At 36.8% G+C, this 12351-nt stretch overlaps 1 protein-coding gene across 1 annotated transcript in view; it reads left to right on the top strand.

Annotated features, from left to right (window-relative positions):
• The window catches only part of RSF1 (remodeling and spacing factor 1), a 210480-nt gene that overhangs the window by 134780 nt on the left and 63349 nt on the right, over positions 1-12351 (top strand). The window contains exon 5 of the mRNA XM_007940900.2: positions 10316-10470. Within this exon, the coding sequence (XP_007939091.1) occupies positions 10316-10470 (155 nt within the window). The remainder of the gene's footprint in view (positions 1-10315; positions 10471-12351) is intronic.

Consider the following 12351-nt stretch of genomic DNA (forward strand, 5'->3'; position numbering starts at 1 on the left):
TGCCCCATCTTCCTTCTGAGGAGTGGCTGATGGGTTTGAACCACCAGCCTTCTGGTTAGCAGTCAAGTGCCTTAGCCACTATGCTACCAGAGATCCCAGACAACGTATAGCACTGGGCAGGTCGGCTGCAAAAGACCTTTTTAAGTGCTGAGGAGCAAAGATGTCTCCTTGATGACTAAGGTGTGTCGGACACAAGACATGATATTTTCATTCTCCTCATATGCATGTGAGAGCTGGACAATGAATAAGGGAGACCAAAGAAGAATTGTTGGCTTTTGAGTTGTGGTGCTGGCAAAGAATGCTGAAAATACATGGACTGCTAAAAGAACTAACCAATCTGTCCTGAACGAAGTGCAGCCAGAATGCTCCTTGGAGGCAAGAATGGCCAGACTTCGTCTCACCTACTTTGTTCATGTTGTCAGAAGGGACCATTCCATGGAGAAGAATGTCATCATGCTTGGTAAGGTGGAGGGGATGAAAGAGGGGAAGGGCCTCAATGCGATGGATTGACACAGTGGCTATGGCAATGGTCTTAAGTATAGCAAGGATCATGGAGCTGGCATGGGACTGGGTGGTGTTTTATTCTTCTGTGCATAGGGTTGCTATGAGTCAAAGATGACTCGATGGCACCTAAGAACAACAACAACAATAAAAACTCTGTCGTTTCTAAATTACATCCATGTTATGTAGCATAATGATCAAGAAAATGGGCTCTGGAGACAGACTGTCTGGAATTTAATCCAACCTTTAATATGTACTGACTGTGACCATAGGCAAATTACTCCTCTTATATATGTTTTCCTCAGTTTTCTAATCTATAATATAAGGTGATCATGTTGTTGTTGTCGTGTGCCATCAAATTATTTCTGACTCCTATCAACCCTGTATACAGAGTAAAAGTGCACCATAGGATTTCCTAGGCTGTAATCTTTATGGGAGCTGAGTGTCGGGCCTTTTCTCCCACAGAACCAACCACTGGTAGGTTCCAACCACCAACCTTTCAGTTAGCATCTGAGCACTTAACCATTGTTCTACCAGTGCTCCTTGGAAGTACTAATAAACAACAACAACAAAAAAAAAACACCCAAAACCTTGTTGACATTGAGTCAATTCTGATTTATAGCAATCCACTATAATTTCTGGAAGTAACTGAAAAAAAAACAAAAAACCTTTGCCATGTAGTCAGTTACAACTCATAACAACCCTATAAGTCGGGCTATAACTGCCCCATAGAGTTTCCAAAACTGTAAATCCAGAAATAGACTGCGTCATCCTCCCATGGAGCAGCTGGTGGGTTCCAACCACTTATCTTTTGGTTAGCAGCCAAATGCCTTAATCACTGTGCCACCAGAGCTCTTTAGACATAATAATAGTATTAAATATGGCTGTGTGGGATTATGTAAACAAATTCATTTAAATCTCTTGGAGCAGTGCATAGAACATAGGAGATATTCATTAATGTTAATTTTTACTATTATTGGTGATATCATTAATTTCGTTTTCTTGTTTCCCATGAACTCAGTTGTCTTCCCTTTGTGCTACCTGTTTAATTGAATTCATAAGGAAAAGATAGCATATGGTTACTGAGCCCTGGAATCATTTATTACATGTCTTTACTAAGGACTTGTGATGCTTATACACTGTGATGTGCTATGCTATGAGATGCAGTGACCTAGTCCCATCCCTTTCAGAAGCTCTCTGTGGATTCAAATGAAAGATAATTCAAACATGAAATATGAACTGTGGAAACCACTGCACTTAGAGAATTCTTGTCGTCTTAATGATACCTCTTCTCCTGAGACAGAAGTTTCTGTTTTTATTGAAACTCAAAATACTGACTTGAAATATTTATATATATATATAGATATAGATATAGATACACACATAATTTCAAGTGTACCACTCAAAATGAAATGTTTCTAATAATACCTAGTCATGAACTTAGAGATTTTATATTTAATAATTGATTCTGTAGCTTGAATTGTTCTATTTTAGTATTTTTGTTGACTATGTTTGTTTCCATTACAGCACAAATCAATACAGTAGAAAAATATTTTAAAACAAAAGAAGCTCATTATGTTGTCAGAAGAAGATACAGAAAAATAGTAAATGATAATACAGTGTCATGTGGTCTGTAATTGAGATCATTCCAGAGGGTTATTGAAGAACTAGGTACTTAACCTGTAATAACGAAGTCAGGGAAGACACTCTGGACGAGATGATGCCTATGTTTACTTTTGTTATTTTGTCTGTTTTTGTTCAGAATATTTTTTAAAAAGTTGAATTGGACCGTCATACAGTTGCTTCTCAAAGATTTATCACCTCCCAATGACTCAAACTCTGTATAACCCCTAGACCAACAGAAACCATTTATTACAATAAAATGGTTAGTCTCATGTTCTGTTTTATCAAAGTTGCAGGTTAATTTTAGGTACAGATAGTAAAATACAATAGTTTAGAATCTGGTTAAATGGCAGTCAGTCATTCTGCTCAGAACTGAGCTTGCAGTCTTCCTGTCCCACCCTATGTGTCCATCTCAGTTAATAGCAACCACATCACTCTAGTTACTCAGGTCAAAAACCTTCCAGATACATCTTTGACTCTCCTTTTTCTCTCACTCTGTATCTGCTCCTTAACAATCAGTTCTCTGTGCAAAATGTATCATATTTTATCATTTCTCATCCTCTACACAGCTATACTTTAGTTCAAGCCACTATCTTTAAAAAAAAAAAAAAAAAAAAAGGTTATTAATATACTCACATAGTTGTACAGCCAGTGCCATTGTCTTAATTCCAGAACATTTTCCTCACTTCAAAAAGAACCTCATACTCGTTAGCAGTCACTCCCATTTCTCCTTTCCCCAGATCCTGAAAACCGCTGATTTACTTTCTGTCTTTTATATTTACTCATTCTGAAGGTATGATATACATAGACACACATCATATATGGTCTTTTGTGTCTGGTTTCTTTCACTTAGTTAGCATAATGTTTCCAAGATTTAACCATGTTGTAGCATAAATCAGAAGTTTATTCCTTTTTATGACCAAATAATATTCCATTATATGGGTATCATTACATTTTGTTTATCCTTACTATGCTTATTTTTGAAAGAGTAATTGGAGTAAGCCTTGAGGAACGTATTCAAGGATAAGAGTACAGAAGTACAAACATGTGACATCCTAAGAGAGTAAGGCATTTTGGAGAGACATATCTGATTAAATATACCTATGGAAGAAATGACATGGAAAAAAGAGATCAAGGGTGAAAGGCAGGCAAAACAACTGGATTGTTGTTAGGCTCATATAGTTGCTGATAAGAAATTTGTTATTGTTGTTGTTATGTGCCGTCAAGTCAGACCTGACTCATAGTGACCCCTCCTTGGGTTTCCGAGGCATTGTCACTACGGAAGTAGATTGGCCAACCTTCCTTCTGATAAGAAATTTGGATGTGGTTTAAATGTATGTGATATTTATAGAAATTAACTATGACTTTTACAGATTTAGGATTTTTAAAAATAATTATTTGAGCGCACTAAATCTAGTTTAGAGTTATGTAAGAGAAAACCAGAGATGAGTGTTTTGTTTTGTTTGTTTATTTTTGTATAATAATGACTACATTAGGCTTGTTTTAAAACACTTCAGTCAGGTTAAAAGCATTTTGGAAAGCTCTTTATTTAATTTTAATTTTTATTGTGATTTGGGTGAAAGTTTACAGAGCAAATTCATTTTCCATTCAGTTCATACATATTTTGTCTCATGACATTGACTGCATTTCCCACAATGTAACAGCTCTCATCCCACTTCCTCCCTTCTTTTCTGTGTCCTTTCCTCCCATGCCCTCTTGCTCCCCGAGCTGTCTCCCTACGTATACACTACCCTTCTGTTTTCCCATAGCTCCAACTAGTGTATCTGTCTGATTGAAATGTTCATCCCACATGCCTGTTACTTGGCTGGAAGCTACAGGAGTAAGTTCAATTCCATACCTGAAGGGTAGCTAGGGGCCATAGTCTCAGGGGTCTCATCATTTAGGGAGTTCTTTAAATAAATATTTCTGCTTAAATGACTAGAAATAGTTGTGAATTTTTATAGCAGTATTGATTCCCTTCTAATATTTGGAAACTTTGAAAATAGCTATAGTCAAAAAGTTCCGTATATTCCTCAGTTCCCCACATGACTTCAAAATAACAAATATATTATAACATTTATTGCATGTGGAATTCCTCATGAAATATGACAAATAATAACATTAAGTGGATGGGTTTCAAGCAGGTTGGTGTGATGATGTTAGGTGATGGAATATTTGCCAAAAAATAAAATTGTTTTCAAGTCTCTGGGCCTTGATTTTAATTTGTCCTTCTTTAAAATGGAGGAAGTTTCAGTCAGTACCTTGAAAGATACTCTGATCTGACCTTCTGTTGTTGTTGTTATGTGCCCTTGAGTTGGACCCAACTCATAGCCACCCCTCCTTGGGTGTCCAAGGTGGTATCACTACTGCCTACTATCACAATCTATGAAGTAGATTGCTCAACCTTCCTACCGAGGAGTGGCTGGTGGGTTTGAACCACCAGCCTTCTGGTTAGCAGTCAAGTGCCTTAGGCACTACGCTACCGGAGCTCCCCTTCTGTTATTAGACACTTGAAATTCTCAACTATTTATTATGTTGTATAGGTTCATCTGACATTTGTATATGTTTATATATATTATGTATGTTCATTCCATTCCTTTATACAATAAACAGTTGTTTTCCGTTTCTGAAAGATCACTATCAGTGGCAATATTATTGCTTTACTTAGGAAATTAATTTCATAATACTTGAGAGAATCCAGTCCTTTATTTTATAGATAAAGAAGCTGAGAAGTAGCAAGAATATGAAGCGCTGCTGTGACTTTTCCACCATGGGTAACCCTGCTGTTTTAAATTCTGGTGGCATAGGTTCAACATTGGAAAGGGTGTGCAGTGTGATTGTATCCTTCACCTTACTTATTCAGTCTGTATGCTAAACAAATAATCTGAAAAGCTGGAAAAACAAAGTGGCAGCAAGATTGGGGAAATACTCATTAATGACCCGTGAAATAAAGATGATAGAACCTGGCTTGCCAAAAAGAGAGTTACAGCCTTCTGTGTGGATTGCTCCTGGATGTAAATAAAACAAAAATCCTCACAGCTGGACCAATAAATAACATCATGATAAATAGAGAAAAAATTGAAGTTGTCAAGGATTTCATTCTACTTGAATCAACAGTGAACACCCATGGAAGCAAGTGATGTATTGCATTGGGCAAATCTGTGGCAAAAGACCACTTTAAAGTTACAAAAAGTAAAGTTAATGCTTTGAGATTACTAAGGTGCACCTGAGTTTGCCATGGTCCTTTCAATTGCCTCGAAGGACATGGAGATGGTACAGGATCGGGCAGCATTTCTTTCTTTCTTTATGCATAAGATTGCCATAATCAGAGCTGACTTGACAACAACAGCAATTTAATAAGTGGCTTTAGTTTGAAGCAATAGAGTATAGCTGGGGTGAGTATTGAAAGGGAAAGAAGGCTAGGAGACATACAACGTGACAGAAAAAACAAGTGATTTCATTTTAACACTGATCATATTGACTTAGAGATGAGTACACAATACTTTGAGAATACAGATAGGGGGCTTTTGGTGATGATTAGTGACAGAATCAGACTGTTTTCCAACTCTTAGTCTAGAGTTTGCTTTTTGATTCACCAACAACAGGGCCTATCTCAGCAGCAAAATTACTCATAAGTTTTCTCTTTTGTAAGGAACATTTCAATTGTCCTTATTACACCGCTGTTTCCACCACTCGTCTGTCAGCTTATCGTACTATGGTGGCTTGTGTTCTGCTATGGGGCTGGAGGCTATACCACCAATATATTAAATACCAGTATGGTCACCCATGTGGTGGGCAGGTTTCAGTGGAGCTTACAGAAGAAGAAAGGGGCCGTCCACTTCTCAAAGTATTGGCCAGTGAAACCTTATGAATAGCAGTGAAACACTCTCATGTTACTGGAAAACTTGATGAATAGCCCTGAGACACTGTCTGATACAGTGCCAGAAGATAAACCCCTCAGGTTGGAAAGCACTCAAAATATGACTGGGGAGGAACTGCCTCCTCAAAGTAGAGTCAATCTTAATGACGTGTGTGGAGTAAAGCTTTTAGGACCTACATTTAATGATATGGCATGACTCAGATTGGGAATGGGAAAGGAGCTCTGGTAGCATAGTGCCTAAGGCACTTGACTGCCAACCAGAAGGCTGGCGGTTCAAACCCACCAGCCACTCCTCGGAAGGAAGGTTGGGCAATCTACTTCCGTAGTGATACTGCCTCGGAAACCCAAGGAGGGGTCGCTTTGAGTCTGGGTCAACTTGACAGCATATAACAACAACAACAACAGAATGGGAATAAATAGCTGCAAACATCCATTAATAATTGGAACATGGAACGTACGAAGTATGAATCTAGGTAAATTGGAAGTTGTCAAAAATGAAATGAAACGCATAAAGATCAATATCCTAGGCATTAGTGAGCTGAAATGTACTGGTATTGGCCATTTTGAATCAGATAATCCTGTGATCTACTATGCCGGGAATGACACATTGAAGAGGAATGGTATCACATTCATCATCACAAAGAAAGTTTCAAGATCTGTCCTGAAGTACAGTGCTGTCAGAATGATAGGTTAATATCTAAACACCTACAAAGAAGACCAGTTAGTACTATTATTATTCAAATTTACACACCAACCACTAAAACCAAAGATGAAGAAATTGAAATTTTTTTACCAACTTCTACAGTCTGAAATTGACCAAACATGCAATCACTATGTATTGATGATTATTGATGATCAGAATGTGAAAGTTGGAAACAAAGACAAATCATTGGTAGTTGGAAAATACGGCCTTGGTGATAAAAATAATGCCAGAAATTGCATGGTAGAATTTTCCAAGACCAACAGCTTAGTCATTGCATGCACCTTTTTTCAACAACGTAAACTGTGGCCATACACATGGACCTCGCCAGATGGAATACACAGGAATCAGATTGACTGCATTTCTTCAAAGAGGTGAAGAGAAGCTCAATATCTTCAAAGTAAGGCCAGGAACAGACCTTTAATTGCTCATATGCAAGTTGAAGCTGAAGCTGAAGAAAACTAAAATAAATCTAGGAGAACCAAAATTTGACCTTGATTATATCACTTGAGTTTAGAGATCATCTGAACAATAGATTTGATGCATTGAACACCAGTGACCGAAAAGCAGACAAGTTATGAGATGACATCAAGAACATGATACATGAAGAAAGAAAAAAGTCATTTAAAAGACAGGAAAGGAAGAAAAGACCAAAATGAATGTCAGAAGAGACTCAAACATAATCTTGAATGGAGAGGAACTAAAGCAAATGGAAGAAATGGCAAGATAAAAAAGTTAAACAGAAGATTTTAAAGAACAGCTACAGAAGACAAAGTCTATTATAATGAAATGTACAGAGACCTGGGGTTAGAAAACCAAAAGGGAGGAACACACTTGGCTTTCTCAAGCTGAAAGAATGGAAGAAAAAATATTCAAGCCTCGAGTTGCAATATTGAAGGATTCTATGGGCAAAATATTGGATGATGCAGGAAGCAACAAAAGAAGATGGAAAGAATACACAGAGTCATTGTACAAAAAAGAGTTGGTCATTGTTCACCTGTTTCAGAAGGTAGCATATGATCAAGAACCAATGGTTCTTCACCTGCACTGAAGGAATGGTGAAAAACAATCTCCAGGAATTGACTGAAGACCCATTGGCAAGTTTCAACAAATGGATATAGCGCTGGAGGCACTTACTCATCTATGCCAAGAAATTTAAGAGACAGCTAGCACCTGGCCAACCGGCTGGAAGAGATCCATATTTGTGCCCATTCCAAAGAAAGGTGATCCCACAGAATGTGGAAATTATCGAACAATATCATTAATAACACACACAAGTAAAATCTTGCTGAAGATCATTCAAAAACACTTGCAGCAAGTATATTGCTTAGGAACTTCCAGAAGTACAAGCTGGATTCAAAACAGGACATGAATGAAGTATATTATTGCTGATGTCAGAGGGATTTTGGCTGAAAGCAAAGACCAGAAAGATGTTTACTTGTGTTTTATTGATTGTGCAAAAGCATTTGGCTGTATGGATGATAACAAATTATTGATAACATTGCAAAGAGTGGGAATTCAGAGCATTTGATTGTACTCCTGAGGAACCTGTACACAGACCAGAAGGCTGCCATTCAGATAGAACAAGGGGCTACTGCATGGTTTAAAATCAGGAAGGATATGAATCCAGGTTGAATTGGAGAAGCTGGATTTTATGTGAAGAAAAACGAGTCATCAAGATTGGAGGAAGACTCATTAACAACCTGCAATAATGCAGTCGATACAATATTGCTACCTGAAAGTGAAGATGATTTGAAGCACTTGCTTATGAAGATTAAAAACTAGAATCTGCAGTATAGATTATACCTTAATATAAAGAAAACGAAAATCTTCACAACTGAACCAGTAAGCAGCATCACAACAAATAGTGAAAATGTTGAAGTTGTCAGGGATTTCTTTTTACTTGGATCCATGATCAACACAAGTGGAAGCAGCTGTCAAGAAATCAGATATCATATTGCACCAGGCAGATCTATTGCAAAAAGACCTCTTTAAAGTGTTAAGAAGCAAAGATGTCACTTCGAAGACTAGGGTGCCCTAACCCAAGCCACTATATTGTCAGTCTCCTCATATGCATGTGAAAGCTGGACAATGAATAAGAAAGATTGAAGAAGAGTTGATGTTTTTGAATTGTGGGTTGGTGAAGAAGACTGAAAATATCCTGGACTGCCAGAAGAACTAACAAATCTCCTGTGAGTAGAGCTGGAATGCTCTTTTGAAGCAAGAATGGCCAGACTTCATTTCACCTACTTTGGTCATGTTGCAAGAAGGTACCACTCCCTGGAGTAAAGTGGAGGGTCAGGGAAAAAGGGAAAGGCCTCCAACGAGATGGTTTGACACAGTGGCTGCAACAGTGGACTCAAATATAACAAGGATTGTGAGAATGGCCCAGGACTGAGCAGTGTTTCATTCTGTTGTATATAGGGTCACTACGAGTCGGAGCCGACTCAGTGGCACCTATCAAGAACAACACAGCTCTGTTTTGGTAATGAAGATAAATGGTTTACAGATTAGAATCTTATTTTGGATATTTTGCTATTGCTGAATCATTTAAATTCTTTTCCTGTTGTTTCAACTAGCAAAACAAAACTAGAACCCTGAATTTTGTATTTTTTAACTGCTATTAGTACTGTATTTTTGCTGTAATTACTAAGAAAGATGTGTTTTTGACATTATGAAAAGCTTCCCTGAAAGTGGAAAAGAAGTTTAATTTTCAAATGAATGAAGAGGTTAAATTATTTTATTAAAATAATCTTTCTTAAAGCAAGTTTTACAATGAATTCATAATCCATAGAGATGGTGTAAGTAGTGTAGTGCCTAAAACACTTGACTGCTAACCAGAAAGCTGGCGGTTCAAACCCATCAGCCACTCTTTGGAAGGAAGATGGGGCAATCTACTTCCATAGTGATACTGCCTCAGAAACCCAACGAGGGGTCGCTATGAGTCGGGTCCAACTCGTTGGCACACAACAAGAAGTAATTTTTGCTTAATTTTGTTCTTATTTTTGACTTAAGAGATCTGCATTGCCATTCTAATCAATGGGAACGATAATTTAAGATTCTTCTTTGGAAAACTGTATTTTAATATGTATTCTTTCCTAATACAGTACAGCTAAACATCAGAGATACTGTGTTTGTTTCTGGACTATTGCAATAAAGCAAATATTGCAATAAAACGAGTCACAAAATTTTTGGTTTCCCAGTGCATAAGAAAAGTTGTGTTTACACTATACACTAGTCTTTTAACTTTCATAATGTACAGTAGCATTATGAAAAAGTTTAAAATATTGTGGCACAGACACATGAAGTGAGCACATGGTATTGTTAGTGGTGCTGACAGACTTGCTTGATGTGGGGTTGGCACAAACCTTTAATTTCTAAAAAGTGCAGTATCTGCCAAGTACAATAAAATGAAGTGCAATAAAACGAGATATACCTTACTTGTTTTTAAAATGCAAGGTTAGTTGGGGCTAGTTGTAACAGTCTTCTGTGGTTTTATTTTTCATAGTGATATTTTCTTGTAATTTTTTTATTTCCAGTTGATATTATTCAGAAATCACCTTAGCACAGAATCAAGATTTTTATGCTGTCTTATTTTTTCCCTTGTTCAGAAATCGAAACGAGTTGGCTGAGACTCTTGCACTTTTGAAAGCACAAATAGATCCTGTACTATTGAAAAACTCTAGCCAACAGGACAACTCTTCCCGGGGAAGCCCCAGCTTGGAGGATGAGGAGACTAAAAAAGAGGAAGAAACACGTAAACAAGGTTTTTTTGTGTGTTTTGTTTAGCTTTGTTTGTAATCCATTCTCTCTTCTCTTATTCCTTTTCCTAACTGTATAAATCTGAATTCTATCTCAGTTTGAAAATTGTGAGCCTTTCTGTAAAAGACTGACTTTTCTTTCATTTAAATTGAAAAATAAAAAAATTGTAGGGGATAGAATGCATCTAATGATGCTGTGCTATTTTACATAGAACATTTAAATCTAAATAAAAAATGATCACATCATCTAAATATAATATAATTTACTAATTTGATGTGAAATTACCTGATAAAATCTTGTCTGTAATGCAAATTTGAAACCTCATTTTCTCACTTGCATTTTCTGATTTGCTAAAGTAAGCACCTCAAACCCTAAGCCCTTCAGAAGGATGAAACCAAGTTCTTATTTTCTTGAAAGAAATAAACCAACTGAAACTTTAGCTAACATCTTTTTAGTTGTTGTTGTTGTTGTTATGTGCCGTCGAGTCAAACCTGACTCATAGCGACCCCTCCTTGGGTTTCCGAGGCAGTATCACTACGGAAGTAGGATTGCCCAACCTTCCTTCCGAGGAGTGGCTTGTGGGTTTGAACCGCCAGCCGTCTGGTTAGCAGGCAAGTGTCTTAGCCACTATGCTACCAGAGCTCCTGCTCAATTATGGTTGGTTTTTATTTTGTTTTCTTGACAAGATACCTTTTAATGACGGGGACGAAATTGCTTTTCTTATCAAATTTTCTTCCTATGGTTTTAGTTTTCCTCTATTTAAACTGGAACCTAAAAGCAGTATATTTTCACTTTATTTGATGGCTTGAGGGAACCATTTGTAAAATAATCCCGTCTCAGGAAATGTTGCTTGAAATCAAGTAAATATACCTTTTCATGTAAGCTACAATGTTCGTACATATTAAACATTGCTTTTACCCAGAATTCTGAATATTGCCCTCTTCAGTGTTTATATGATTTTGAATGCTTATGATGATTTTATCTACAAACAAAATTTCTGATTTGAAGCATTCTTTTAAATGTGTTAAAACTCAGTTTGTGGGCTTCTTCGTAAAACTTAAAGTAGGCTGAACCTGCTATTCAGCTTTCAGATAATTTTAGTAGCATTTTCTAAGGATAAGTTCTGCATTTAGCCTTAATATTATTTGTTCATTTTGGTTATTCAGTTTGGTCATTGATTGATGTATTTGGTTATACCTCTCTATAACTGAAGTCAAGACCAGGGACAATAGATATTGGAAAAAGAGGTCACAATAACAGAAATTTTAAAGGCAATTATTCTTGTTAGTAGAGCTTACATGTGACACTGAACTTGAAGGGAAATTCTGTTACATAGTTTAAATTGGAAAGAAAAATAAAACATACCTGTTCCTTAGTAAAATAAAGCTTTTCCTAATATTTAATCATAAAGTTTCTCTGGGGGGACCTTAGAGTAGAAGAGAAGGAAGATTAAACAGTAATACCAGCTAATGTTTATTGGCACTTACTATGTTCTTTTAGTCTGCCACATATTGTATATACATTTCATTTAACCCTCAAAGCATTTCTTTTAGGTAACTGGTATTACTATTTCAATTTTATAGATGAAGAAATTGGAACGTTTAGAAACTTACCCAGTTCTTACAGATAATAAAGTATCAGGTTTGAACTCTTTGTACTTCTAAAACATGTGTTCTTGATTAGAGTAACCTTGGACAGTGCTTCTCAAACTCTAATATGCATACTGTACACTTGAGGATCTATTTTTTTTTTATTGTGGTTTGGGTGAAAGTTTACAGAGGAAATTCACTTTCCATACAGCAGTTCACACACACGTTGTCTCATGACATTGACTACAATTTACCCCAGTGCAACAGCTCCCCTCCCACTTCCTCCCGATAGTTAC

This window comes from Orycteropus afer, unplaced genomic scaffold (genome assembly GCF_000298275.1).
Source record: "Orycteropus afer afer isolate SDZICR_OR568_19922 unplaced genomic scaffold, OryAfe1.0 scaffold00074, whole genome shotgun sequence".
NCBI classification, from domain to species: domain Eukaryota; kingdom Metazoa; phylum Chordata; class Mammalia; order Tubulidentata; family Orycteropodidae; genus Orycteropus; species Orycteropus afer.